We start from the raw sequence: 27927 nt of genomic DNA, 5'->3' as shown, positions 1-27927 counted from the left end.
GTGTGTGCTGTTCATTTTCACACTGATCGGAAGTTTACACACACGTGAATGTTACATACACACACACACACACACACACACACAGGTGTAACTGGCAGTATTATCTGCAGGTAACCTCCACCTGCACTGTAGGGCAACTGTCTGTAGTCTGAGAGCTAAAACTCAGGGCTTAAAGGCTGCTGATGCACGGCTCAGTGCTGCTCGTCAGTTTTTTTGCTGATGATTGAACATGTTGATCAGCTCTTCTCTCATTCACATCATTGTGGTCAGTAGATGGAGCACAACTGAAGCTAAAAGAAAACAAGCTTGTTGTACTAACAGTGATGCTCCGCCCCCAGGCTCCCAGCGTCCTGGCGAGCTCCGGCAGCTCGGAGGAGGACCTGCTGGCCAACTGGCAGCGGATGTTTGTGGAGAAGGTGGCGCCATCCTGCGATGGCTCTGTGGTTCACCGTACTTCGTTCAGCAGTCAGACGGCTCAGGAGCTGCAGAGGAGGAGGCCGACGCCGGGGGGCGTGGCTTCGACCTCCTCTGAACGCCACAGGGCGGCGTACTCGGACGGTGAGGAGGGCTCATCGGCACGCAGCTGGACGCCGAGCCGCGGCTCCAGCCTTGACACTGACACCGACACCGAGCCGAGGCCCGGCAGGAGGGGGCGCTATGGCGGCGGCGATGGCTCCACAGAGGAGGGCGAGAGGCTGCTGATGAACCTAGAGGATGACGGCGGCAGCGGGGACACGGCAGTCACTGTGGAGACCAACCCAGCTGATGCCCGCAGGAAGGAGTTAGAGGAGGAGGAGGAGAGCTCCTCCGAGGAGAGAGACATCCTCCCCCACAACCTGCCCGTCATCTCACCCCGCCTCCTGGACTTCGACCCCGCCCTTGCAGCCGCCGCCCCACAGCGGCCACAGAAGAGCCCGAAGAGGATGGGCGTGCACCACCTGCACCGCAAAGACAGCCTGACCCGAGCCCAGGAGCAAGGCACGCTGCTGGACTGACGCTCGTTGTCCACAGCCTGAGCACACCTCCCTCGGCCCACACTGTGCTCCCTCAGCTGCTGTCTGTCTCCGTGGCAAATGACCTGTCTGTCACACAGGTCTGAGGTCACGCCCATCCAGGATATAGCCATACTCTACCGTATGCTGCCGAGCTCACCGCCTGACCCAAGTGTGTGTGTGTGTGTGTGTGTGTGTATGTGTGAGAAAGAGAGAGACCGACCACTTTTGGCCACATAGAGTAATTAAATCATGTGTCCACATACTTTTGGCCACATAGAGTACTTAAATCATATGTCCACATACTTTTGGCCATATAGTGATCAGATGTCTTCATACATTCAGCCATTATGCATTACATGGCCAAAAGTTTCTGGACAGCAAAAGCAAAATACATTGATTATTGGAAATGAAATTGTGAATAATCAGTATTAGAATCAATATTAGAAATCCCGTGTGTGTGTGCGCGTGTGTGTGCATGCGTCAGGTTGTTGGTCAGAGTAGAAAAAAGAATAGAAACTTTAAAAACAAAACTAAAGACTTAACGGACGTCTTTGCCTTGTTTCGTGACCAGGAGCTTTTATTTTGAAGAGAACAGAAGAGACACGCCTGGATAAACACACACACACATTCAGACTCAGTGCCTATCACTCTCTCTCTCTCTGGAAGGTTGTGAGTACGACGCCGGGCCTGAAGGTCAGACTTTTATTTTCTCATCTACACTAATCATTGATTTCCTGTCATGCTGTGTTATTATGTAGTCACCTGATTGGTTTGTCGGGGAGTCATGGATCGTCTGGTGTATGACCTTTGACCCTCGCTCCCCCTCTCTTTCACCAACATTCTGACTGTACCTGCAGGGGCGGGGCCGGGGGCGGAGCTTCTCCCACCTGGAATGTAACCATCAAGTTGTTTTTTTGTTTTTCTGGAGTATAAATCCGTTATTAAGAAAATATTTTCTGTTTGGATTTGATTTTGTTGTTGATTTTTATGTCCAAATGTTTTCATGAACTACAGAAGCCTGTTAGTGCCAGAAACAGAGCAGACTTGATCCTTTTTTCAACACTTTGCCTTGAAGAGTAGAAACCAGGTTCTCTACAAAATAAGAGACAGACTGAAACTGGAGAACTGCCCTTTTAAATCAGGAAGTATCAGATCAGAGAATAAATCTGACCTGATGTTTGATGACAGCCTGAGGCAGAAGATAAACAGACTGTAGAGTGAGCAAAGATGATTGTTGATGCTTCGGTATCAGTCGTTAGCATCTGTTCAATATCAAACATCTCGTGTAAATGCAGCCAGTAGATTTTGGGGACAGATTTAGATCTAACCAGGTGTTAAAAAGGTGGAAATGAATCTCCGAGACGTTCGTAATCTTTCCTCGTCAGTGAGAGATCATATCAGAACGCCATCTGCTGTGGGAAGTGACTGCTGATTCAAGGCTTTTATTGTGAAGCCACGACAGGATTGTTTTATGTTTCAGTGATCAAAGGATTCATTTTTCTATATGCCAGTTTATAAGTGTGAGAAAGTCCAAACTAAACAAACGTACCACAACATGTGTCTGATTTGTTTAAGAGCCGGTGGATCATGTGACACTTCGGGTGTCGAGGATATTCTGAATCTGAGTTCTTGTTCTGTTTCTGGCACTACTGAGCCTCCGTACTTTCCGTTTGTTCTTCTTCTCTGGTGTCGCTGATTGAATGTTGGCTCGTTGCCTTCCTCACAGCTCTCTGATTGTGACTCTCGCCGAGGACCAGTGATCGCTGACTGATCGGCTGATTGATCGCAGGTTTTCGTGGTCTTGCGGAGTCCGACGTGATGAAAGTCATTTGATTGAAAACCTGAACTCAGACCATTTCTCCTCAGTGTTTCAGCCTCCATGTTTTCACAGGAAGTGATCGAGTATTGATCAGCACTGAACTCGGTTTGTTGAACTTTGTATTAAAGCTTCAGTCTGTGATCAGTGTGTCGGTGCGCTGAAGATCAAACTGTATTGATCTGTACAATCAGCTGTTTTCATTTTCAGTGAATTAATTAGCCGCCGCCGTATTGATCACAAATTAATGATCTTGTTGTTAAAACAGAGTATTGATTTCGCTTATCGCGGGATAACGAGATCTAGAAGACGCACACAAGCACCAATCACAGACTAGCTTCATGACCATGTGGTGTGATAACACTGCAATCACTGCTGGTGCATTATGGGAAATATGTACTGTCAGAGTGCATGATGGGACACAGACATCCCTTGAACTGGCTGATGATTGGTCAGCAAACTATTGATGAGCTGATGTAGTGAGAGATGAAACTTTATTGATCCCCATACGAGAGCACTGTAGCTGTGATCAGAAAACCAGTGGAGGTCCACTCAGAGCCGCTCTGGAGCTTTTTACTGCGTCACATGGTCTTCCTCTCAGATGCTGCTGCCATAAAACTGGCGGTTTAAATTTAAAGCAGTTCTCAAAATTTCATTGTTGACAAAAACAAAACGATCCAACGTAAAAGAAGAAACCTAACAGCTCAGCTTTCAGTGCTAGGACAGGTTTAGCTTAGCTTAGCACAAAGACCGGACGCTGAGGGAAACTAAAGGCAGAAGAGGTCCACCTTCCAAAGCTCTGAAGCTGTTCGACGAACATGTTGTATCGAGCTAGTCACCACTCCATCTGGTGGACAAGATCTCGACAGATCGAGACTGGCAGGGTCTACCCGCTTTCAGTCTTTGTGCTAAACTAGTCTAAAGGTGTAAAACACTAGGTCCTATAAACAACTACACACTCTGACTTTTGACTCTTGATGGTGCTATGCTAACAGTTTTGTGAGCTCCTAACACCTAAGATGACTTTGAAAAAGCTAGCTGACAGCTAAAAGCGTCAGTTAGTGGCAAACATTTTAGGTAACACTGGTGTGCTAACTGTTTGTAGCTACCATAACACCAGCTATCTAAGAACAGCTGTTTCGCACTTATGCTGGCTAGCAGTTTCCCCTTGATTACAGTCTTTGTGCTAAGCTAAGTTAGCCAGCTCAGGGCTGAAGCTCACAGTGAAATCATGTTACATGTCGCATCCTGAGAGTCTGGTTCAGACGTTACGCTGAGGATCATTTCAAGGTTGATTCTGACATGAACTTGATGACAAACATCAGAATGTGTCAAGCCACAATGTTTTGGTGTGTTAAGACGCTCAGGAGTTGCTGATGCTTTGTGTTCTGACTCAGATGAAAACTTTAACTGCAGCCTTTTTGGTCTCTGAGCTGCTGAATTATTTAAAAACCGTTTCCTTCTGTGTGACGGCTGCAGGATGTGGAACTAAAACCTCCCAAATCCCACAAACACATAAACACACCATCCTCCTCCTCCTCCTCTTCCTCCTCCTCCTGCTTTTATCCGGCTGATTTTTGGTCCTCGGCTGTAATTATTAGCAGAACGAGTGGCTGCCGTTAAATTATTAAGATTTTATTACCATCAGAAATGGGTCGCTAATACTTCAGTGTGTGTGTGTGTGTGTGTGTGTGTGTGTGTGTGTGTGTGTGTGTGTGACAGAGAGAGAGAGAGAGACAGAATGTAAGTGTTTAATATTTCATACGAGTCATCAGATGTTCAGGAGACACGAGGAGAGAGCAGGAAGTCTGAAAGGAAAGAGAGTGTGTGTGTGTGTGTGTGTGTGTGTGTGTGTGTGTGCGTGCGTGCGTTTCTCTGTGTGTGTGTGTGTGTGTGTGTGTGTGTGTTACTCTGGGTATAAATAGACGTTACATCTGGTCTTGTGAAACTTTAATGATTCTTCTTCATGAGTAAAATTGGAGCCGTCGAGCCGCCGCTCGTCTCAGCCAAGGTCACCCGCCAACACTCTTCTTCTTCTTCTTTGTCTTCTTCTTATTCCCACAGTTCTTCTCTTCTTCCTTTTCTTTCTCATTTAATTTTCCCCTCCCTCTACGTTCCCCTACTTTCTTCCATCTTCTTCTTCTTCCACCAGTCAGTTCCTTCTCCTTTTTCCTCCTCTTCCTGTTTTAGTTTTTTCCTCCTTTTATCATACTCCCCTTTCTTCTCTCCCTTCTTCCCCTTTTCTTTCTTTGTTGCCTTGTCGTCTTCCTCGCCTCCTTTATTCATCCTCCTCTTCATCTTGTTCCTCTCTTCCTCCTCCCTTAAATCCGTCTCCTGCTCACTAGATGTTCCAGAGCTTTTATCTCAGTCAGACACATCACGGTGTGCTGATGAAGACCATGAGAGGCGGCTGAGAGCTCCTCCGCTGAGCGTCATTAATGACACTTTAACTGTGTCCTCAGTCCACTCTGCTGATCGGGGATCAGTTTAAAGTCTGTGTCCCAGCATGCATCAGGAGGGCAGTGTGTGCACTGAACACTGTCTGTACGTTCAGTTTAGACTGAATCAAATCATGTCTGAGTGTCTCACTCTGTCCTTTCATGTCTTAAATCTGGATTCAGTCAACTTTCATTGTTTCTGTCCGACTTCATGTTCAGACAATCTCACACAGAACAGGAAGCTCTGAATATTCTGTATTGAGACTTCAGCCGGATCTAAACTTGGAATATACTGTAGATATTCCAGATTAATGCGAATGAACACATAATGCAACATGATTAATTCACATTTTAACCCTCTACAGTCATCAAATTGACATTTTCCCCCTCTAGCCTTCTGTCCTATGGGACCTGAATGCAGCATTAGCAAACACCTCCTTTAGATTTCAGAGCAAACCGTAGCTAGTAGACGCTAACAGTAGCATCGACCTGCTACGTTACTTAGCATTCTAAAGAAATTCGCTTGTCACTGTCTGATTTCTCTTCTGCATCAGGACGTGTGAAGTGCAGTCATTCTGATATTGTGTCCAACAATTTGATAAATTCTTTCATTATTTAACTTTTATTTAAATCTCGAAGAATCATTGAGGGCATGTCGTCAATGCCAGTGAGTTAAAACAGAAAAAACACAATTAACAAGAAAACAACAGTTAAAAACACAAAAATGATCGAGTGACCGGCGGAGCGAAGGTGAGGCTGAGTGACAGAAGCAGCCGCTCGGTGATGTCATTGATTTCATCACTACGTTCTGATGCAGTGGAGAAACGAGCAGGAAGTCCCACACCAGAACAAACGGTTAGCAAACTAGATAGTCTGTAGACTTATTTAGAAAAGACACCAATGCCAATGCTAATGCTAACAGGCTAAATTAGTCCCCCCATGTGCTAATCAGATTGTGCAGTAACTGAACAGTGCTGGTTAGCTGGCTAACAAGCTAACGTTATCTCAGATTCAGTCAGATTGAGCAAATGTTTCTCTTCTTCTGTGACTGAAAACACAACGCTGTCTATGGAGCGGAGGACCTCCAACGTGGCCGCTGGGACGGCTGGGTCCTTGATTCAGGACGTGGACTCACCTGAGGACAAATTAATGTGCAACTTTTGTTACAAACTGAGAACCGGAGTGGAACCGGAGGAGGATTTGAGCAACGACTGCTAGAGGTTCAGAGCTGAACTTTTAAAGTCTGGCAGATCGTAGCCCCGCCTCCTCGCTCTCCACCCACAGGTGCTGTCACTCATTCACAGTTTGTTGACCTCTGACCCCGGCTGTGGTGCTTTCAGGGTCACCTGAACTGTTTTCTCTGCTCGTGTTTCCTGTTCCTCTGATCGCCTCAGCGTGTTTTTCCTGGTCTGATTGTTTGTTTCACTTCCTGTTGGGAAATAAAACTACAAAAAGGATTAAAAAAAAACTTCAAGAAAGACTGTTAAAACTCTACTAACGATTTTATTTTCAGAATTTGTAAACCGATGTATATTTTAAAACAAATAAAATATTTTAAACGTAGCTCAGTTTTTGTGTTTTCAATTTGGTGAGAGCCTCACCACGCGAAGGTCCCCGAGCCCAGTGCATGTTGGGATACGCTCCAGTGACCCACCTGAGAAGAGCGTCCACCTGCAGGTCGAGTCCACAGGTATGAGGCGTGTCACTTCCTTTTCTGGCAGAACACAATCAGACAGGCTTTCACTTTGTTTAATCTGAAAACAGCTCTCAGATCAGCAGGCTGCTACCTGATCAGCTGCTGATTAAATGACATCATTAATATTAATAAACGCTGTCATCGTCAGTCTGACACACACACACACACACACACACACACAGCTGCTCACATCAGCAGTGAAACAGTTTATGAAGCAGCTTCATTAACACTGATGAACTCTGTGTGTGTGTGTGTGTGTGTGTGTGTGTGTGTGTGTGTGTGTGGCTGCAGCTGATATTGATCGAACTGGTCTGTGAAATATTTAGATTTAATGAATAATTAATCTTTTTTTTTTTTTTTCAGCTTTGTGCTCAGCAGCTGTCAGAGCCCCCCCCCCCCCCCCCCAATGATGGCACACCGGCTGTCAATCACCTGCCCGCTGCCTGGACTGAAGTTCAGAGGCTTCTCCGAGGGGGATCCTTCAAAAACCTCCTTTGAGATCCTCCAGGGTTCTTTCAGGTTCACTGGGGTCTTTGTCTGGTTTTTCAGGGTTCCTCTGGGTGGTGAAGGTCCAGTAGGGTTCCTCAGCCTCTCTGCAGGAACCTTCAGGAACCTTGCTGGTCATCAACATGCTTCATCACTCTTCAGGGTTTCTCAGGATGATCTCAGTTCCCTTTAACAGAAATTTTCATTTCTTTTTTCTCCAGAAAATTTTTTTTTTACATTTGCTTAATTTTTACCTTCAAATTTAAATAAACATATTTTACCGTGAAGTTTTTTGTGGGTCCACAGCCTGGTGTTGGACTCAGAGGTTCTCTGTAGAACCATGTGAGCCATAGTTCCTCCTCCCCTGTATGAGATCAGGTGAGTTCAGGTACTATCGGTGTCTGCTCTCCGAGGCTGTTTTGAACCAGATGTCGCACTGGCTGCGCTGTGCTTCCCCCTGCTGGCCACGCGTGGAACTGGACCAGAGAACTTCACAGTGTTCTCAAGCAGCTCTTCGTCACGTGTCCAGTCAGAAAAACAACATTTGTCTGCTTTAAGTCTGACAGCATCACGTTTATATTGATCATGTGATAAACGACGGTGGTAATATCATTGAAATCTTTTATTTTGAAAACCATCAGTCTGAATTTCCTTTGAGGTGCAGTTTTATTATGAATCCATGTAAAAACTTCAAATAATCAATAGTGAAATAAATCAGTCGATCCAGAAAGGCACCAATTGGTCCTGTCCAATCAGCTTCTGTTCTGTCAGTTATGTGATGTAATCTTCAGGTTTCTCTTCTTCAGGTTCTCTTCAGCTTGTTGAAGAACTCTTCCAGAACGTTCTCCACCTCGTCCTCGCTGTAATCTCTGACCACGAACAGCTCGCCGTCGTCAGCTCCTCGAATCATGGCCGACAGACCTGCGTCCACACAGAGACAGGAAGTGAGGCGATGACATCATCTGCTGCTGATCAAAGTGGACCAACAACAGAAGCACATTTACTCAAGTACTGTATGAGTATTTCTACTTCTACATGTATCTGAGAGCTTTAGTTACTTTGTTGACTCTGATGATTAAATATCATCAATACGATGTAAAAGAGGAGGAAACTTTATTGATCCAGGAGAAACTCACAAACTGAACTCCACCTTCAGCAACATTCAAGTATGGAAGGACATAGCTGGAAGGAAGGAAGGAAGGAAGGATGGAAGGATGGAAGGAAGGAGGAATGGAAGGAAGGACGTGTCCTCACTGCGTCCTGATGACGGTCTGAACAAGCAGAAGATCTTCTTCTTCATGTCGACGGCTCGGCCGAGCTCATATCCGACGCCCAGAGACGGCTGCGTCACCTCTGCCACGATCACTGAACACACACAAAGGTCACAGGTCACTCATACACACACACCTGCAGGCAGTGCTCAGGGCCAAATCACCCTCCAACAATCAATAAAGTGATCAGAGGGTCACCGTCAGACTGTCGCAGCCAGTCCACGTCTCGGTCATGAATGGCTCGGTCTCCTGCTGCTGTGGCGTCCTCTCCTGTCCAATCACAGCACAGCAGCTCAGTGACATCACATACACACCTGACCCATCATCATCATCATCATCAGCTCTGTGTAATTAAATGTCACATCTGAATGTTTATAGAAATATGATGTCAGCAAAGATGAAGAAGAAACAAAGTAAGACAGAGGCTGAATTCACATTATCGCACATCGGACACATGCGTCAGTTTAGGTTTAATTGCTCTCATCCCGCCGCGTCACGACAGTTCATACTAAAAACGACAGATTTTTGAGTTTCATTTGGTGAACTCATTTCTCCCACAATGCACTGCACACAGGAAGTGGAGACAAACAGAAATAGTGGATGGTAGTGAAACAGCTGCAGATCTTAAATCCAAACATTAACACCTGTCAGCAGGTATCATCACATCCTGTCGTTGTGTCCTGGCTGCTGACAGAGTACCATCAAGCTGAGCACGTAGTACACACTGGATACTGTTATCAGTAGTACTGCATTAGTATCACAGATAGACGTATACCCCGTGATCACTTCAGACGTGAGTCGGTGCTGTGTGTTTGACCTCTGACCTCTGTCGCTGAGCTGGCTGCTGCTCACGTGCTCAGTCAGCACGGTCCCGTAGCTCCGCAGCTTCTCAACGATCCTCCGGTACACGTGCACGTCATCTCTGCCGCCGCGGATACTCCCGCAGAAATACACCTTCATGATTCCACCGATCCCACTTCCTGTTTCTACCGTCTCTGCTGTCCGAGCCGCGTGCTCTTGCTGACGCTTTTTTCCCGCGCTGGATGCAGACGAGGCTCTGCGCGGTCGTTTCGTACTAATGTGCGGTTGAGTCCACAGCTAAACTGCTGACTTCTTCCTCTGCTCTGATTGGCTAAATCTCAGTCATTCACACTCCAGGATCTGTCATTGGTGCAGACAGGGGGAGGTACCTCTCACGGGGTGGGAGCTACCTGACAGAGTCACAAATGTGTGTTTCCCAAACACATTTCAAAGTAAAATACATCTGTGACATAAAGTTCATTAAGTTTATTTGAGTCTCTGTACAGAAACTATAAATACATCTGAATATGAACATAAAATCAAACCATGGAACTAAACAGTTCAGACTGAGTAAAAATGTACAAACATGAACAAAAGAGAGAAAACAGATCAACTTTAACATGAGGCTTCTGACAGGAAGAGCTGCTTCTGTGTGCGCAGCCCTCAGTGGGCACTCAGCTGGGTCCCCAGCTGGGCCCCCAGGCTCCTCACTGGGCCCTCAGCTGGGTCCCCAGCTGGGCCCCCAGGCTCCTCACTGGGCCCTCAGCTGGGTCCCCAGCTGGGCCCCCAGGCTCCTCACTGTGGCATTCAACAACACTTCAGGCACGTCTCTGGCCACCCGCTGCATTGGAACAAAGTTGGGTCCTTCCAGAGAGTCCAGCAGTCCTGAAACCAGAGACAGAAGAGTCACTCTGACAGCAACGTCACTCAGTCACATGACCTCAGGTCGCAGACAGTTTCTCACCTTCTACAATCTTGTGGTAGGCGAAGTGAAGGTAGAGCAGGAAGAGCATGTGGAGGAAAGACACCGTCCCACAGAGGAGGAGACGAGGAGTCTTACCGACCGTCCGAGACAGCAGAGCCGCTACCTGAAGAGGACACACAGGCCAGGTGAGTTTACAGCAGAGGGAGAACGGGGTCTGATGGGAAATGTGGTGCTCACCATGCGCAGAGTGGACAGTCCTCCAAGAAGCAGCCACAGGACGTAGAACAGGAAGTGGAAGTGGATGTTGTAGGAGATGAGGAGCACTATGCAGTGACCAAACAGACCGTAACCCTGAGGACAGGAGACAGGAAGTGATGTCACTTCAGGACTGAGAATCCTGTTTTGAAGCTTTCTTCAGTATCACAGTGATCCAGCGATATCTGTCTGTACATTCATGACTGCAAACGGGAGCTGCTAACATGAACTGCTAACAGAAGCTGCTAACAGCTAATTCAGCAGGCTGTTAATAACACAGAGCTCAAGATGTAGCCCACAGCTAACTCTCTGACTCCACAGAAACATCATACTTCTTGTTTACATCCTGCAAAGCTTAGTGGGAACTGTACTATGTGTGTACTGGGTGTGAACTGTGTGTACACTCTGTGTGTACTGTGTGTACTGCATGCATACTGTGTGTACACTGAGTGCTGTGGTTGCAGTACTGTCACTGACCAGCAGGGAGAGCATCTGCAGCATAGTGATCTGAGCATTGACCAGGTACGCCAGGAAGTAGATGAAGGAGGACACACCGAGCCAGTAACCAAAACATGTTCCTATAGCTGTTCCCATCAGAGTCCCCTCCCTCTGTAACACACACACACACACACACACACACACACACACACATACACAGCAGGAATGTCAAAGGACTATAGTGTAGATGTTAAGTGTGTTTGGGTATATCTGTGTGTGTGTATGTTTTCTTACGATGACGGTTCCTGACGTCTTCATGCCGTGAAGCAGGATCGCCACCAGAGTGAAGACCAGCATCAGAGGACCATACAGCTCACCTGCTATCTTCTACACACAGGAAGTACAAACTGTCAGAGGACTGATCCTGACCCTGACCCTGATTGTGTCCACTTGTGTACTTTGTCCCTCATGTGGAGGTGTCTGTTCCTGCCTCTGAGAATCAATCAGGTTTGGTAATCAGCCGTCGTTATGGAGCAGGTGAGCCTGTCCATAAACGTGTTTTCAGATCATCTTTTCTCCCTTCAGACACGTTCCTTTGTGTAGTTATCAGAGTGAACGGAGGTGAAGTCATTGTTCAGTTGAGTCTCGTGCTACTGTGGAACGAACTGATCTAACCTGCTTAGTGGAACAACTCATTCTGACCCTGGATCAGAGCTTCAGAATATCAACACATGTCTGTCTGAAGGTGTGTCATTATGAACTTCAGAAGAGACAGGAAGTAGTAGTGTGTACCTGGGGGAAGTTGATCATGCGAACAGGTATCATGGACTCAATCAGCCTGAGGGGAGACAATTAGCAACAGTTAGCATCAGACTGAGCAGGAAACAGCTGACAGGAAACAGGAAGTGAGAAGTCCTACCTGCTGCGGACCTGCACCGGCTCCACGTCAAAGTACGGCCTCAGGATGTCGATGTTGGCGTACAGGTTGAAGGCTCTGGAGGCCTGACGCTTCCCCGCCTGCCACACCTGCACACATCACACAGGTGATTAGTGACACTGATCCACAAATCAAAGGAGGAAAAACTCAGCTGTTACTCTTGATGATAGACGTCAGCCTCTCAGTGTTTCCACGGTATCATTCAGGGAGCCTCTGTCTGTCATGTCATCTCTGTGTTGCTGACAGGAAGCAGAACCTCTGAGCTCAGATCTGGACTCACCTCATCAGCCACCTGTCGACCCAGCTGGCCCTTTAACCCCTTCATGCCCAGAAACTCTCCATCCTCCGTGCTGTCGTCCTCGGTGGCGGCAGCCTCGGCAGCCACCTCCTCCTCCTCCTTCATCCTCTGGTGCATCTCTCCCATGTCCTCGAAGCTGGAGCCCGACGTGTCGTCCATGTTCTCCATGTCGATGACGGCCGAGCCGCCGCCCTGAACCCAACACGGCAAACACAGGTAAGAGGGATTGTTTAGAACCATAAATGCATGAATTTGGTTTGGAAATGTGCAGGAGGACGCCATGGTGATCAAATGGTCAGACAACAGACGAATCAGACGAAACATCAGCTGCTCTGCTTACTGATCTGACAGCTAGCCTTTCCTCTGACTCTCAGGAGAAGGTTTTACCTTCCACAACATACGAAAAGGTCAGAAAACACTGCAGGAAGCAGCAGATCCCCAAAATCAGAATACTACTGTGCTTTTACTGCATGAAGCCAAGTATACTACTGCACTTTCTATTACATTAAGATTTTGACTGCAGGGCTTTTATTTATAACAGAGTATTTTTACTGTTGTAGTGGTACTTGTACTGAAACAAAGGATACGAATAGTTCTTCCACAACAAGCCATGACGTCACTCAGATATTTCCTGTATATTCACCTGCCTGTCCCTGTATTAAAGGTAAACACTCCAGAGAGGCTACAGAGCAGGATATGTTAGCCTCGTTGTTATTGGTCTGCTTGGTGAGTTATCTTTGCTATGCTAGACAACACGTCTGACAGGTTCGTTAGCCTGTTAGCATCTCAGCTAGCCTGTTAGCTCGGCTTTTCTGGTTAACTAGTCTCTCGTGAGGAAGTTATTTAGGTGGTTAGTTAGCATGTTAGCTCACCTGGATGAGGTTATCATCGAAGCTTCCCCACGGTTCCGTGTTCGTGTTTCTGTTCCCGGAGCTCACAGACATTTTCCCCGCAGCGGGAGTTCAGCTGGCAGTTTACCGTGTTTGTCCCGGGTCTGTGGCTGTGTGAATGTTCTCTCAGCAGACTGACGGAGTTTAATCTCCACAGAAAAGATTCGAAATCCGATGTTTTGGTCTCTAAAATCTACATTACAAGCACCGTCCCTCCGCCCTGACTCCGCCTGCTACGCAGTGAACGTGATGACGTCGCTGATGCCCGGAAATGTCGCGAGATTCTCTTCGTCGTCTTCCTCCTCATGGTGTATTGTTGTGTGGGCTTTCTCCTCATGCAGCCGGTTCCTTTGAAAAGCTCAGACATGGCTCTATCTGTTCTTTCCTCAGTGATGAATTCTGACATAAATTCTGAAGATGCTCCACATTTCCTCAGTTCCCTCTTTAGCTTTTCTCTATGTGTTTTATTCTTCTGGCAGTGACACCATGTTCAACCACATACACGTTTCTAAGTGCTTCGAGAGGAAACTGGACTTGCTTGTAGTTCTCAATTACAATTACAATTACAATTTCTAGAAGACATTTCTCCTGTCATCCAAGAGGCTTCTTAAGTTCCCACTGACTAGTTGGATCCCAATCACGAAATCAGTCTCAGAGATGCTTTGTTCACTTCAGAGGAAACTGATTTTTCAGCTTGAGTCTACAAAGACTACATGAGCTCATCCCATTTTATGCTCAACCCACATCGGTCCACATTGAAATCACTGCAGGCTGGACTGCTGTTTGAAGAACCTTCATCTTCACCACCTGAGCTTGTTGAGGCAGTGGCACATCATCCTGACTCATCTGCTGCTACAGCAACAGGAGATCACTCTTCCTCCTCATCCTCCTCGTCGTCGAACACTGCATTATGGATTCTGTATTCATTTGGGCTTTTACAATTTTTGTCTTTAAACAAATTACTAAACCAATCATCTCTATAAAGAATGTCACTCTCTCTGTGATCATCCTTTGTTGGACTGTTCTGGGTTTTTTTTTTATAGGTATGATAATTATTTTTTCTTCCAACTGATGGGTAATCTTCCTTCTTCCCATATTTATTATAAATTCCTAAAAATTTGATTTCTGTCTGAACTACCAAATGTTTAACATGTGGTAGTTGATGTCTGGGACACATTTTTCTTGGAGATGTTAAGCCAGATTTTGCTATAGCTCTCCTCATTTCATCTTTGGAAGTGTTTCTCTAGTTTATCCTCTCTCTCGTTTCCCTTCATCTGTTAGGTTACATTTTAGCTGTTATTTCTGCTTTATCTTTTTTTGATTTTGTAGCTCTCCACATCCTCATACATCACTTTAAGGAGCTGATAAGTCTATTCTATCTCAGAAATCCCTCCGTCTTTTCTCACAGTTCTCCTTCATGTGACCCTTTCTGATAAAAAAAATCCTTTATGGCTGAACTCCCATACACCATAAAAATAAGTAACATGCTGCAGTAACCAAATACCACCAGCAGGAGGCAGTCGCTCTCTGTCTGACTCGAACGCAACGTTGCTCTCAGTTCTCGCGACACTTCTCTGGCCCCGCACATGTTTTTTTTTTTTTTCCTTGACGTGATCGTGACTTTGAGTACCAGCTGGTGGAAAACACCGGCTTTTAACGGAGCCATTTTCCAGTTTAACGTCTCGAAGAACAAACGTGGATTATATGACATCGAAGTCGAGAGTCCACAGCAAAGGCACACGGTGAGTTCAGCAGTCCGCGGCTCATGAAACTGCTCTTTTCACATCGAACATATCAGCTAACGTTAGTTAGCGCAGCTAGGTTAGCTCAGCTGACCTGCCATGGAGGCTAACTCTTATCCACATAAGCTAACGTTAGCTGACAACTCTGCCAGCAATGAAGCACGTATTCTCTCAGCTTTAGGAAAGATGTTGCTGATTTTAACGTCAGTTCTGAAGATAAGCGCATCGTTAGTGTTGTCCGATTTCAATAACATTTTTATCGTTACCTTAAGTCGATAATGTAATGTGCAGATTTAACATAGCTACCGTTACCTTTGATAAAAAAGCTATGACCTCCAGTTGGTAACAAAACGTTGGACAACAAGGCTAATAAAAGGTGATATTTAAGTGTTTTTTTGCTCTTTAAAAGGGTCTTCCTCACCCCGCCTCAGTAGTTATAAAGTTGTATATTGATTTTCAACCGATGCCCAAACTCGCTCCAAAAAGATTTAAAAATTTTCTGTCCTTCGCTCATCGTTAAGGTTTCACTGGGTGTAACGTTAGTTTTTAGTCATATTACACAGTAGCAGGATCCAGACTGTAATTCGGCATACTCTTTAATCGACCATCGATTTCACCTGTAACAGGATGCCCACTTTTAAATGTGTGTCCTGCCATTGTCAGTGTCTTACCAGTAAACATCAGGGCGAAAGAGTGAAAGTGAGCGCTGGGGTCCGATTATAAAAGCAGGTATTTTATCAAAATAAAATGCTGCTGGGTGGATTTTCTGTAAGCCGAGTTTGCTAATGAGACCTCTTAGATGCAGAAAAGACGTGAAGTTCTGCCAGCTGTGCATTCTTTCAAAACTAACATTAAATATGCAGTGTTTCAGTATGGAGTTTGGCGAGCTAAACTTAGAGGCCGGCACGTCACTTTTACTCTTGTTCTTGTTCTGTTCTTGTGAAAGCGAATTATCAGCTGTGTACACTGGCCTCTGACACATCTTAGTTAATCACTAATCGATGTAATGTGGCTGTTTTTGGCAGTCTTTGAATATGCAGGAGCTCTGCCCCCCCCCTTCCCGCGCCCCCCTTGTACGCTTGTGCGTACGTGCCGGCCTGCAGGCAGTGATGGCGGACTCTCAAACAATCGCTTCCTCATTTTTCTGAGCTGCGACCGACGAGACAAACGTCAAACAATAACCGGTTTTTTAATCCACTGTCATCGGTTGAGCTCGAGCTGAGGACGCGTCGTATCTTCTGGATCTTTCGTGGAGTTTTATTATAACTGAGTCACCAACATGAGGTACGGCAGCGGAGCAGTGAGCCCCTCTGTTCCCCGCTGCAGCGTCCACACGGACGATGAGTAACGTGATTGATTATATAAGACGCAGATTAGCAGCAGGCAGGAAATACCGAGGAATGTTGATAACATCAAAACTAACACGTGAAAGTTAATTATTATTCCACATTAACATGTTCCGAGCTGGAGGAAGTCCTCAGATCCTTTACTGAAGTAAAAGTATTCAGACTATAATGCAGAATTACTCCTTTCTAAGTAAAATCTTCAAAGTAAAAGTACAATGCAACCTGAAGTAGTTGTCAGTAGTTGTTTTGCAGAAAACTGCCGCAGACAGTGTTCAAGCAGTAAATTCTGTTTTTCTGAGTATTACAGATGCATGAGTGCTGTGACCCGCTTTTATCCAGTTTGGTAGTTAAACCTGTAACAGTGCAGCATTTCCTGTTAGACAACCAGAAGTTTGACAAACTCCTAACATGGATGAATACATGCAAAAATACATGCAAATACAGTACAAATTGTACAGTGGAGAGCAGCAGGTGTGTCTGCAGCTTTGCAGGTGAGTTATTGGACACACTGGTTTGAAAGTGATGACAGGTTATTGATCCTGTTTCTGAGGAAGTGTGTCAGTCGAAAACATTTGATCTTTTATTTGTAGCTGAAGTCAGATTTCAAGCAAAACTCTCAGTGAACACAGTCAGACACGTGAAGACGATGACCATGATGATGATGACTTTTATCCTAAAAGATGAATTATTACTTTAATGATCAGTTAATTAAAAGTAATGGGCAGATGAATCTGTGGTGAAAATAATCCCCCTGCTGATAGAAAAGTTTCTCAGATCAGTCCGTGAGTGTAATAAAACACTGAGGCAGAAATACGTTTAAAGTGATTTAGGAACTAACACTGTGTTTTAATTGGGTTGTTTGCTGTTCAGAAACTCTTTGAATCCTGAGGACAAAACACGCTCTGATGTCGTTTCATGTTTTTCCACAGCAGAGATGTTTGCAGGAAGACTTTAATCCGCTGACAAACACAGAATTCAGCTTCACCGTTAACGAACTCATTAGTTGTGTGTGTTGGATTCACTCAGACTGAAATGGTCAAATGTGACACCGTGGATCTTTACATTCAGGCTGATTTAAATCATCAGCATTAAATCACACAACACACTCAGGCAGTCCAAATACTTCTGATAAGTAATCAATACCAAGTCATGTTGAGACACAGTTTAAACCACCTGCAGTCTGTTGATCACTGAACACACTGATCAGGTTTTATTTACAGTTTATTTACATAACTTTATTCATAAGTCATATAGAGACACACCGAGAAAGAGCATCATCAAACTTTTTTTTAGAGAAATGTTCACACTGTTTACACACTAACACACACTGTCAGTGAAAAACGCACTGTATTACACTAATTTCTCACACACTGTCTGCATTTGTGTGTATTAACAGTCAAACTACATTTTTTACAACCTTGATCGTTGATTATATTATTGATTGATGAGTTGTTTAATTTTTTTTAAGCGAGGATCTGCAGGTTTAAGCCTCTCAGATGTGGATCTTTAATGATTTTCTCTGTTTGACGTGATAGTAACCTGAGTCTCTTTGTGTTTTGGACTGTTGGACTGCTGAAACAACAAAACGTCCCCTTGGACTGGACTCTCAGAAGTGAAAACAGGCATTTAATCGAGAAAATATTGATCACAAGTAGTATTCTTAGAACGCGTCACCGGTGGGTGTGATTTCTCTTGTGTTTTGGGCTCTCAGCGGCCTTATGCTTCATTAATTGGACTGGATGAGAAGTCAGACTGGTAGCTGAGTTTGTGCTGATCTAAATGAGGCCATGTTTGTGAGGGGAGGACAGGTGAAAAACAGCTGGATAAAGACAAACGTGAACGTTGGCAAATATTAGCCCGAGTGAAGCTGGACTCTGGAGGGTCAAAGCGTGTCACAAACGTCTTCTCTGTGGGTTCCACTCAGAAACACTGAGCTCTGGAGGGCAACACAGTCTCCATGTGGTTGTTCTTATCAACGGCTGCCGGCTGACTGTTAGCAGCTGATACTGAAGCGGCGCCGCACCCTGAGGCCACGCCCACTCTCGCCACCACCACCACCAAAACCAAAAACATGTCATGTGACAAACAATTCAATAAGTTTGATTAGTTTTATGTGGAAGCAGCAGTTTCCATGACAACAAATGCACACAGACATGTCAATGGCATCACCTGGGTCATGTGATTGGCTGGAGTACTTTTCAAAATAAAAGCAGACTAGACCGCATCTCCCATTTAAGGTTTGTGTTGAGAACAACTTGCTGGTCCACGTGTCCTGAGAGACTTTCAAGTTATTGTCTGTGATTCCCCCGTTTTCCATCTTTTTGTGTCCAAGTAACTAATAGAAACAAGAATTTTTTAATTGATCCAGTATTGATTGAGAGCGCTGCAGCCATCAGCTGCAGTGTTAGTGTCCCTGTCCCCCAGCGAGCTGTGGGACAGCCGTCCAATTCTGGATGGCTTCCTCTGTCCTTCCAGGAGGGTTTCAGGTGCTTCTGTGTTTAGCTGCTGTTTTCCAGCTGTATCTGAAAATAGTTCAGTGGTTGGACTGGTTTAATCCCAGTGGATCCTGGTGGCTGAGCAGCCATCAGTCGCAGAGCTCAGTGCAGCTGTGTTGACAAACACCGTGAGCGTCAGCGGAGGTTTTGACCACAACCCAGTGGCCTGAAGGAAACACTGATCTGCAGTCATCCTCAGAGTGAACAGAAGAACAGAAACAATGATCAGACAGAAGTTTCAGTAAATCCTCCTTCAGTCAGGACTCACCTGTCACACACAGCTGACTCACCTGTGCGGTCAGGCTGCTCTGATGTTTTGATCCTGTTTTTAACCAGACGGAACAAATGAAGAACGTTGAAGGACTGAAGCGCTGTCAGCCTCTCCACCGTGGACCACCACTGTCTTTGTGCTTTGGACAGACATTTTTCACTGTTTTTGTGTTGCTCCTTTAGACTCTTTGGCCTGATAAACACTTGTAAATATTATTTTGTGAGGGAGAATGAGGAAATGTTAAAACACATACAAACTAGAAAATATCATTTGACAGACCAGTTAGTGCTGAAACAGGAATCTGAAGACCGCCTTTGTTGTTTGTGACACAGCAGACTTGAGGCCTGCATGTGGACACCGTCCATGTGGATGGAAATGGAGTGAAAGCAGAAGTGAGGATTGAGAAACGAGTGCAGCGTTGGTGAAGAAAACAAAGAGAGTGTGTTTCCCCATCAGCGTGAATGCTGCATTTAAGCTCACTGAACTTTCTTTATTTGAGGAAGTGAAAGAGGATTTGCACTCAGATCATGTAGTTTGGAGCCGCCAGCTGAAGTTTAGGTAAAATCCCTCAGACACATTGATCAGCTGACCTTCAGGCAGCAGCGGCCTCATGCTTACGCGGCGTTGACTGATGTTATCGCTCGGGTTTCTTCCTCACTGAAGTTCATGCTCCACTTTTTCTGTGTGTTTTAACTTGAGAGCCGGTTTGACCTGTTTTATTTTGACGCCGTGTCCTTCCTGCTTCCTGTTAACCTGTTTAGGATGCCGTCAGTGGAGGCGGCAATGGGTGGGCTGAAGCAGTGCCGGCAGGCCCAGGATCAGCTGGAGGACGCCATCAACGGCGTGATGAAGGCTGAGCAGCAGCTGAGGGAGAACGCCAGAGAGGTCAGGACCTTCATCCTCCTCATCCTTGTCTGTCTGTCTGTCCCTCTGTCTCTCTGTCTGTCCCAGTATTGATCTGTGACATCTTAAAGAATGTGATGGTGTAATGATTTCTGTACATTGATCTGAAAGCTGGAGTCGGGAACGCTGGAGAAACCCGTGAGAGTAATCTAGACTTTAAAAGTAATGGAACTGAAAATATCCCACCCCCTCCCTCAAACGCCACGCCCCCATACAGGCTAAAATACTCATATTACTTCAATGTGTCAGATTATTTATGCTATAAAATACCTTGGTATCTGTGGAATGTTATTCCCTGTTGTGTGCTTTTGCCATTAGAACATCCAAAAGCAGCTAAAAGCCATTTTCTACTGTCAGAATGGGTCAGAAGCTGCTGCAGTTTGGCATCAGCTCATCAGCCGGATGCATCATCGACTGTTAATACGAGCGACGTGAGCTACACGAGAAACTGAAGCAGCGCGTTCAAGTTATCAACCGAAACCCCAGACAAACTGTGCTTATCTGTGCAGATAAGCAGCTGTCTCTGGGTAACATTGTGTCTGTCCTGTGTGCTTCGTGGACATGTTGAGGTAGACAGCCAGTCACCTTTTTATCTTACAACAAGCAGCATGCTTATTGGCTCACTGATGAGATTTACACGGTAGGTATCAAAATTTGGTCTTGAATGACAACATTTGTAGATCCTCGGTATGGAACCAGTTCGATTGGCTTCCTAACAGTCCTGAAGTCTGGCACCTGGTCTCATGCGAGCTACAGTTTTGGGGCCTGTGCTGCAAAGTGCTCAGCAGAGCTAAAACTGAACGTACAGCCGTGTCGTGACGGGCAGTTTTTATCTGGTGTTTGAGGAGTTAAAGTTTAGAGACAAAGTGCAGTAAAAGCAGTGATGAACTCCTCTGAACTGCCAGCGTTTCACATCCGCGTGCTGAGTCAGCTGATAAGAACCGGCTGCAGCCACCATGCAGGAAAAACACGTTAGCATTAGCTGCAGCGCCTCCTGCGTCACTCGTCACTCAATCAGACGCTCAATGTCATTCTGAATCTGTGTGTTTCTTTTCAAAGTCCTAAACTTTGTTCACAATGTTCGTACATGTCGACCTACATTCAACAGTGTTTCTGCCAGTATTGCAGTACTAAGTTGATGAGTTGAAATATCACAGTAAACTAAATATCTTTGTGTTTTGGACTTTTTGGAGAGACACCACAAGATGTCTGAAGACATCACTTTGACCCTGAGAAAGCCTGATGAACATTTCTAATATTTTCTGATGTTTAAAGGACAAAAAATCCTCATCAGATGTATTGATGATGGGAGTGATGGTTAGTTGATGATGTCACAGACACATTTATCAGAGCCAGAAACAAACACACTGTGTTTATGAAGCTGCTGTGATTCCATTGATCGCTCCTGCTGACTCACTGTGTGTGTGTGTGTGTGTGTGTGTGTGTGATCTGAGAAAAACCTGACGTCCTCTCATTGTTTGGCCCTGCACCTGTGGTCGCTGTGGTAACCCAGGCTCAATGACCCATCGAGATGTTAGGTCACGTTGTGTGTGTGTGTGTGTGTGTGTGTGTGTGTGTGTGTCTCTATGTGTGTGCGCGCTGTGTAAAGAAAGGTGATGGGGGTGGAGCTGGTGGAGTCAGGTTATAAAAGGCTGCAGAGAGAGATGGGTTCATTTCATTGGCAGCAGCAGCTTCTTCTGTGTTCTGCTGTAGTCCAGTGAACTGTGCTCCTTCTGTCTGTACCTCCTCTGCAGCTCCAGGTAAAGCTGACTGTGTGTCTGTGTGTCTCACCTGTGTTTGCCTCCCACCTGTCCACCTCACCTGCGTGTGTCTTTGTGTCTCAGGTGCGTGCGGAGCTGCAGAGCTGCGTGAGTCGTCAGCAGGAGGCGCTGCGCTGCAGAGAGGTTTGGCTGCTCGGTCAGATCGAGCTGCTGGAACAGCTCAAGGCCGAAACTCTGCAGCAGCAGCTGCACCAGCTGCACTGGGTAAATATCGCTCTTTGCTGGTTATACTGATCAGTTTTCAGCGGTGCTGACACCAAACCACACCATGCTTAATGATGATGATGACGACGATGATGATGTCGATGATGTCAACTGACTGTTCACTGACTGGTAAAAGTCTGTCGACTGATTGTTGACTTGTGTGTTTCAGCTCCGAGGTCAGTTTGATGTGATCAGCCATCAGCTGCAGAGCTCAAACAGCAGCAACGACCTGAGCAACCAGCTGACCAGCTGCATGGAAAAGTAACTACACACATACACACACACACACACACACACACACGCACACTCAGACACAGGGACAGACTGCTTGTGGTCACCGTTGGAGGAAATGCTGCAGAGTCTTCACCGACATGCTGAAAGGCTGCTGCAGCAGTGACGTCAGTGTTTGTTTGTGGACGTCAGCTTAGAAACATATTTGACATTAACTGAGGGGGAAATTAACCTCTGAGCAGACAGAGTGTCACCAGGCCGGGTGGTAACTGCTGGGTGTGTTTGTTTTCTCTTCCTGTGTGTGTAGATTGTCCTCTCTCAGTTTGACCCCAGAGGAAACACCTGAGATGAGTTTCCATGCCGACACTCGCTCTCTGAGGCAGGCCATCACTTCGTTTGGTAGCATCACTGCACAGGTAACACACACACACACACACACACACACACACACACACACAGGCAGGGTTGAGGACGTGATGCTGATCAGGTGTTTTCCACCTTTCCTGTTTGCAGCTTGTGCAGGCTGTGTCCTCTCAGAGCCCCGCCCAGCACAGCGGCCAGGTGAAGACACAGGTGAGTGCAGCCGGCAGGTGGAGAGCAGAGCGTTTGGGAAGCTCATAAATGACACGTTGTGTTTCATCTGTCACCTTTTAAAATGGCCGGAAAACGTCATCAGTGCTGTACGACAGATTTATCACGTCACACTTTCATAAGTGGCTTCTGATTGGCTGAATCCAACTGATTCACCACAACAAAGAGCCGTTTTCTGGTCACACGCAGCAGCACCAGTCTGCGGCAGCGTCAGCATGCTACGCTAACATCAGCCAGTGAAGTGCAGCTAGTTTCTGGGCACCGGATCGCAACGGTCACAGAGCGAGTGGAAAGTTAAACGTCTGCACACCTCAAAAAACTGAGCTGTGTGTCATGAACCTCTGACGAGTTGGTCATTCATCCAGTTTGTTAGTTTGACTCGATCTCAGACAGAACTTTATCAGCGTAACTTTCACTGTGACCATCGTAGCATGAAATGACAGCATGACTCTGAATCTGTGTTTCTGCACAAGATGGAGGCCGGAGCTCTGGATGACTGGCTGATGGGAACTCCTCCAGCAAGCAGCTGTCCCATTGGTTACCAGTCCAGCAAGAACCCTCAGGATTGGCTGGTGACGCACAAGGAAAGCAAGGTGAGACAAAGTGACGTCTTTAAAGTCTCGTTTGATCCGACTGAGACGATGAAGTGAATCTGAAACGTCTGAATGAAATCTTCAAATAAAGTTTGTTGATGAGCAGGTGTTGAGTTCACATTTATTTTTTATTCTGTCTGGTTAATGATCAGCCGACCTTCTGAACTCAGCGTTTCATTGGCCGATTTCTGCGTCTCCATTTTAGCTGATTGACATCAAATGAAACGCAGGAGAAGAACTCATAAGATTGAGACGTTTTCAGTTTTCAGGCCTTTAACTTCATGTTTTTTTTTGTTTGTTTGTGTCAGACTTCCTGTCCCGCCCTGACCTCGGTGGACTTCCTGCAGGCCTGGGGTCAGCTCAGGGACCTGGAGGCGTGGCTCCTCCAGGACCAGACCCCTGTCAGCAGGGAGAGAACCAACAGCAGCTGCAGCTCCTCCTTCTCCATCGAGAAAATCGACGAATCAGAGTTCTCCAACTCTCCTGAGGAAGAGGAGGAGCTGAGCGACTGGCTCATCACCCCACCCACTGTTGCCACGGAGACCATGTCAGATGCTGAGCGGTGGCGGCAGGTGTTGAAGCCGTTCCAGGACGGCTGGTCATCCAGTGATTGGCTGGTGGGGTCGACCCGCCCCTCTGCCGATTGCTCCTCCTGCTGCCAGACCACCAAGGCCTTGGAGATCGAGAACCTGGGCCAGCTCAAGTGCCTGAAGACCCCGCCCGCCTCCAGCCCCGCCTCCCCGATCACTCCAGTGACCCCGGTGAAAGCAGCCCTGGAGGCGTGGCTGCAGCAGGTGGTGCCGGTGCAGCAGAACTGCAAGGCCAACGAGGTGTGCTCTGCCTACTCCGAATGCATCTGTGATGAGAACTGTGGGAAGGAAGCTCTGAGCCTCTGGCTTCTCAAACAGGACGGACGAGACAAAAATGGAGTCCCTGTAGCCCCGCCCACTCCCAAAAATGCCCCGCCTGCTGCAAAGAACGCCCCGCCCACCCTGCACCTGAGGGAGCAGGAACAGAAGGTGACTTTTTTAATCTTGAGTAATTTACAGCTGTAAACCTCCATCTGTTCTCTGTTTGTTAATCAGAGTGTCTGATGTGGTTTCACATGGTCAAATTACCACAGAAGAAGAAAAACTGACTTTCTTTTCATAAAGGTTTACTTTCAGTGTCGAGTCTTCTTATAGGTCATTTTTCAAAACGTGTCTTTTCTCTCCTCAGGTTCAGGCCATTCTGGAGGCCTGGCTCCACCCCACCAACACCTCCTCCTCCTCCTCCTGCAGGACTCCTCTGCAGGCCATCACCTCCTCCCTCTCTAGCTGGATGGCTCCTGGGGAGGAGAAGGCCAGTAGGGAGGAGCACAGCTCCCAGTTCAGGCCTTCCTTCTCCTCCTCCTCCTCCTCTCCTTTCCAGCACCCTCTGGATCCCAAGCTCTGGGTGCTTCAAGGACAGACGTCCCTCTGCGCTCCAGGGTCAGAAGGTCAGCCCCCCCCAACAGCAGAGGACGACAAATGGCTGCTGAAGAAGAGGAGTCAGGCTCAGGTAACAGGACCATGAGACCAATACAGACCAGAACACACCAATACACACCAGTACAGAGGAGATCAGTTTACAGCTGCGTGTGTTTGTCTTTTCTAACAAAATTAGAGTTTCTTAACAGCTTTTCACGAACTGACCGTCATCCTGTTTATTGTTGTGAGGTCACCGACTTCACTGTGATGTCATTGACTTCAATGCTTGAGTTTATTTTCACTTTAGTGTGGACCTGACTCTTTACTTCCTGCTGTCTGTCCTTAGGAGCGACTGGCGCTGCCCACTGTCTGTGACCTGTTCTCCTGTATGAAAGTTGGCGGAGACAAAGAAAAATGGCTGCATAAGGCTCCTGAACAGGTAAGTTCATATCAGAACATCAGTGACAGAAGAGCTGAAGTAACGATTGACTCATTGACCAACAACAGTTACAGTACGTCACCAGTGTTTTCAGTCTCGCTAATGCTAACGTGGGCAGCAGCTCTGTGTGTCCAGAGACGCTGAACCTGATCCTGTCAAGGGTTTTCAAAACATGCTACTGTATGTTCATACTGAGTAGTAGTGATGGTGATGATGATGATGATGATGATGATTATTATCGTCCAGGTTTGGGTCAGTTGTAAACAAAGCTGCTCTCAGTAGCAGCTTGTTGCTTTGCAGCTCAGTGATTTGATGTTGTAGGTTGTCGGACGCATCAACGGGTTCCTCGTTAAACAGCAAATTTTTGTTGACTCTGCATGTCCTGAAAGCTCTCACCAAACGCCTGAAGGAGTTTTCACCCTGAGCAGCACATTCCGATGTCACAGCAGCTTTTGTTCCTGCGGAGTAGGAACTTGCTCAGTGTTTCCTCTTTAGCTTTAATTTCACTTCATGTGATTCACATTCGAAAGCAGAGAGAAGCTGCTGGAGAGCTCTGAAGGTTCTTGGTAATGTCCACCATGCTAATGTTAGCATAGCATTGTGTGTCTGTCCACGTGTTGCTAATGTAGAGCTCTGTGGTGCGTTCAAGGTGCTCTCTGGAAACAAGGAGGATGATGGGAAGGGCTGTTTGCCTTCAGAATTTAAAAGGCAACTCACCTGAGCACAGGTGCAGTTTCTGAGGCGTCAGTCATCATTATCAAGGTAAATAAAACGTGTTTCGCTCTGTTTTCCTTCCAGATGTGACGACGACGATGATGATGGGTGTTTCTTCTCTCCTCTGGCAGTCACTTTATCGCTGATCAGCGCACACGATCACAACAATCTAACCATCGCCGCCGCCTTCTTCCTGTGACATCACCACACTGCACTTCTGCCTGCCGCTCTCCTCCAATCAGGATCACTACACTTAAGTGGCCGTCTGTGAGAAAAACTCACATCTCCAAACTGCTGATGGACATTCATTCTTAATCCTTAGGAAACCACATAACTGTCGTCATGATGACAGCTCAGGTTTAGCTTTTTAGAGCCAAATTAATTATTTTAACAGAAACCAACATATTAAATATAATAATAATAATAATAATGATACTTTGATAACTGATTGGTTATTGAAACCATTTTTCCCTCATTAGGACTTCTTTACACTGAGCTTATGAGATAAGAAATCAGTCGTTTGGGTTTTGGTCTGGATTGGATGAAAGGAGACGTTTGATTTTTCAATGGAGAAAATTTGATTTTTCTCGTCTGATGTGTTAAAGAGGAGAAAATCATTTTTAGATTCTTTGATAGTGAAAATAATCAACTTCAGACCTTCAAACTGGTCCCAGAATGCATTTCATCAGCTGATCCTGGCAGCAGGAGAGGGGACGGAGTCTGGGGGGGGTCAGAGTCGGGCCAAGTGGGTGGGGTTAAGCATATGGAAGGCGGAGCTAAAGTCGATACTATAAACTAGCCTTTATTTTAATGAGCTTATTTTAACAAACTTGTTTTTATGATTTCACTTCATTTCACAGAATCTCCGCCTGTTTGGTGGATTTGATCTTTTCTTCTTTGTTTTCTCTGTCAAACTGCTGAACTACGCAGGTCCACTTCCTGTCCAGACTGCAGGCTGCTGACATCAGTGATGCTCGCTGTTTTCTTTGAAGTTACAATCCATCAGATCTTCATCACAACAAACCCACTTCCTGGTGGTGATGATGATGGTTTGCGCGTGCTCAGACTGAGACGTCACACGCTTTAAAATGTCTTTGCTGTGACAGTTTTCTCAAGATGAAGCCTTCATGGGTTAAGAACTCATAACAAACAGAGAAATGAGTGAGGAGAACTGAGCTGGTTGCAGTTGTAGGTGTCTGTTTTAGAATGGAGGTCTATGGGGTTTGATCTCTGTTGGAACCTTCAAATTAAAAGCATTTCCCTCACTATTTGATGCCCTGCATTGAGTCTTGCAGGCAGCTGTGTCGCTAACAGACGCTGTATGACCTCGGCCGTCTCTAATCTGAGCCTTTCGTTGGTGGAGTTCGTCACGTGTCATTAGTCACCTGAAAGACTCACGGCAGAAAACAGAATCAAGAACTGTTTCCCAACTGTTTCCCAGAATGCCTAGGGTGGAGGCAGCCTGCAGGGTGTCAGCAAATGGGTCACATGACTCTGTAGTCGGCAGTGATTGGTGCTTTTATTGAAGCTCTGGGGATGTATGTTTTGGTGGGTGGGGCTTCTGTCATATAGAGCCGTGATGTCATCAGTTCTCTGTTCCTGCTGTGATTCTCTACAGTAATAAAACATGCTGACATCATCACTGCGTCTGTGACATCACTGAGCTTTCTGACCAGTTTAACCAGGAAAAGTGTCAAAATAAAAGCCAGAGCAGGTCATGTTTTACAAGCATTTTCTTATTTTATGTTGAAATCCTCTTTACATTCAGACAGCAATCTATAAATCAAATCTCTGACCAAAAACATTCAAAAATCTGGTATCTGTGGCTTTAAAAAGCCTGAATGAAATGATCGTCTGTGCACTCATTGGACATAATGTTGGCTGTTTCCTGCCATGTGAATGACATGAGGTAGGTGGACATGT

At 46.1% G+C, this 27927-nt stretch overlaps 4 protein-coding genes across 9 annotated transcripts in view; 2 read left to right on the top strand and 2 right to left on the bottom strand.

Annotated features, from left to right (window-relative positions):
- The window catches only part of tjap1 (tight junction associated protein 1 (peripheral)), a 35504-nt gene extending 28692 nt beyond the window's left edge, over window positions 1-6812 (top strand). For both annotated transcript variants that reach the window (XM_076742961.1, XM_076742960.1), the window contains one exon: window positions 339-6812. In XM_076742961.1, coding sequence (XP_076599076.1) covers window positions 339-995 — 657 coding nt within the window. In that variant the 3' untranslated portion in view covers window positions 996-6812. The remainder of the gene's footprint in view (window positions 1-338) is intronic.
- Window positions 6813-7712: 900 nt separating this feature from the next.
- Window positions 7713-9906, bottom strand: dnph1 (2'-deoxynucleoside 5'-phosphate N-hydrolase 1). 2 transcript variants are annotated; one of them, XM_076743887.1, is made up of 4 exons: window positions 9527-9906; window positions 8901-8972; window positions 8686-8796; window positions 7713-8352 (listed from the first exon to the last, which is right to left on the bottom strand). In XM_076743887.1, the coding sequence occupies exons 1-4, from the start codon at window positions 9660-9662 to the stop codon at window positions 8234-8236; spliced, it is 438 nt and encodes a 145-aa protein (XP_076600002.1). In that variant the 5' UTR covers window positions 9663-9906; the 3' UTR covers window positions 7713-8233. The 2 variants fall into 2 exon arrangements, with proteins under 2 accessions (XP_076600002.1, XP_076600003.1); XM_076743888.1 differs by having other exon boundaries at window positions 8218-8352; window positions 8568-8796.
- A 68-nt stretch (window positions 9907-9974) lies between these two features.
- On the bottom strand, window positions 9975-13553 carry yipf3 (Yip1 domain family, member 3). 3 transcript variants are annotated; one of them, XM_076743886.1, is made up of 10 exons: window positions 13229-13553; window positions 12339-12548; window positions 12041-12147; window positions 11914-11959; window positions 11416-11508; window positions 11161-11292; window positions 10666-10779; window positions 10468-10591; window positions 10303-10388; window positions 9975-10257 (listed from the first exon to the last, which is right to left on the bottom strand). In XM_076743886.1, exons 1-10 carry the CDS (start codon window positions 13298-13300, stop codon window positions 10255-10257), a joined length of 987 nt encoding a protein of 328 aa, XP_076600001.1. In that variant the 5' UTR covers window positions 13301-13553; the 3' UTR covers window positions 9975-10254. The 3 variants fall into 3 exon arrangements, with proteins under 3 accessions (XP_076600001.1, XP_076600000.1, XP_076599999.1); XM_076743885.1 differs by having other exon boundaries at window positions 9975-10205; window positions 10294-10388; window positions 13229-13544; XM_076743884.1 differs by having other exon boundaries at window positions 9975-10388; window positions 13229-13537.
- Window positions 13554-14842: 1289 nt separating this feature from the next.
- On the top strand, window positions 14843-27872 carry ncoa4 (nuclear receptor coactivator 4). 2 transcript variants are annotated; one of them, XM_076742425.1, is made up of 11 exons: window positions 14843-14988; window positions 19862-19985; window positions 21848-21988; window positions 22158-22249; window positions 22527-22635; window positions 22733-22792; window positions 23284-23403; window positions 23712-24422; window positions 24622-24942; window positions 25198-25290; window positions 26089-27871. In XM_076742425.1, the coding sequence occupies exons 1-11, from the start codon at window positions 14951-14953 to the stop codon at window positions 26092-26094; spliced, it is 1815 nt and encodes a 604-aa protein (XP_076598540.1). In that variant the 5' UTR covers window positions 14843-14950; the 3' UTR covers window positions 26095-27871. The 2 variants fall into 2 exon arrangements, with proteins under 2 accessions (XP_076598540.1, XP_076598541.1); XM_076742426.1 differs by lacking the exon at window positions 14843-14988 and adding an exon at window positions 16087-16272 and having other exon boundaries at window positions 26089-27872.
- The last annotated feature ends 55 nt before the right edge of the window (window positions 27873-27927 follow it).

This window comes from Chaetodon auriga, chromosome 11, assembly GCF_051107435.1.
Source record: "Chaetodon auriga isolate fChaAug3 chromosome 11, fChaAug3.hap1, whole genome shotgun sequence".
Taxonomy (NCBI): Eukaryota; Metazoa; Chordata; class Actinopteri; order Chaetodontiformes; family Chaetodontidae; genus Chaetodon; species Chaetodon auriga.
Note: the sequence above shows the minus strand (reverse complement) of the source record. Positions and strands in the feature narration are given on the sequence as shown.

What these genes read in the sequence shown, in the direction of transcription:
- dnph1 (XM_076743887.1), bottom strand. Translation starts at nt 9,662, where the DNA reads ATGAAGGTGTATTTCTGCGGGAGTATCCGCGGCGGCAGAGATGACGTG. An exon ending in CAGCCAGCTCAGCGACAGAG is followed by an intron (nt 8,973 to 9,526) that starts GTCAGAGGTCAA and finishes GTGATTGGACAG; the next exon opens with GAGAGGACGCCACAGCAGCA. An exon ending in CAGACCGTCATCAGGACGCA is followed by an intron (nt 8,353 to 8,685) that starts GTGAGGACACGT and finishes GTGTGGACGCAG; the next exon opens with GTCTGTCGGCCATGATTCGA.
- yipf3 (XM_076743885.1), bottom strand. Translation starts at nt 13,300, where the DNA reads ATGTCTGTGAGCTCCGGGAACAGAAACACGAACACGGAACCGTGGGGA. An exon ending in TCGATGATAACCTCATCCAG is followed by an intron (nt 12,549 to 13,228) that starts GTGAGCTAACAT and finishes TGTTGGGTTCAG; the next exon opens with GGCGGCGGCTCGGCCGTCAT. An exon ending in AGACGTCAGGAACCGTCATC is followed by an intron (nt 11,293 to 11,415) that starts GTAAGAAAACAT and finishes TGTGTGTTACAG; the next exon opens with AGGGAGGGGACTCTGATGGG.
- ncoa4 (XM_076742425.1), top strand. Translation starts at nt 14,951, where the DNA reads ATGACATCGAAGTCGAGAGTCCACAGCAAAGGCACACG. An exon ending in AGCTGCACCAGCTGCACTGG is followed by an intron (nt 21,989 to 22,157) that starts GTAAATATCGCT and finishes TGTGTGTTTCAG; the next exon opens with CTCCGAGGTCAGTTTGATGT. An exon ending in GCGGCCAGGTGAAGACACAG is followed by an intron (nt 22,793 to 23,283) that starts GTGAGTGCAGCC and finishes TTTCTGCACAAG; the next exon opens with ATGGAGGCCGGAGCTCTGGA.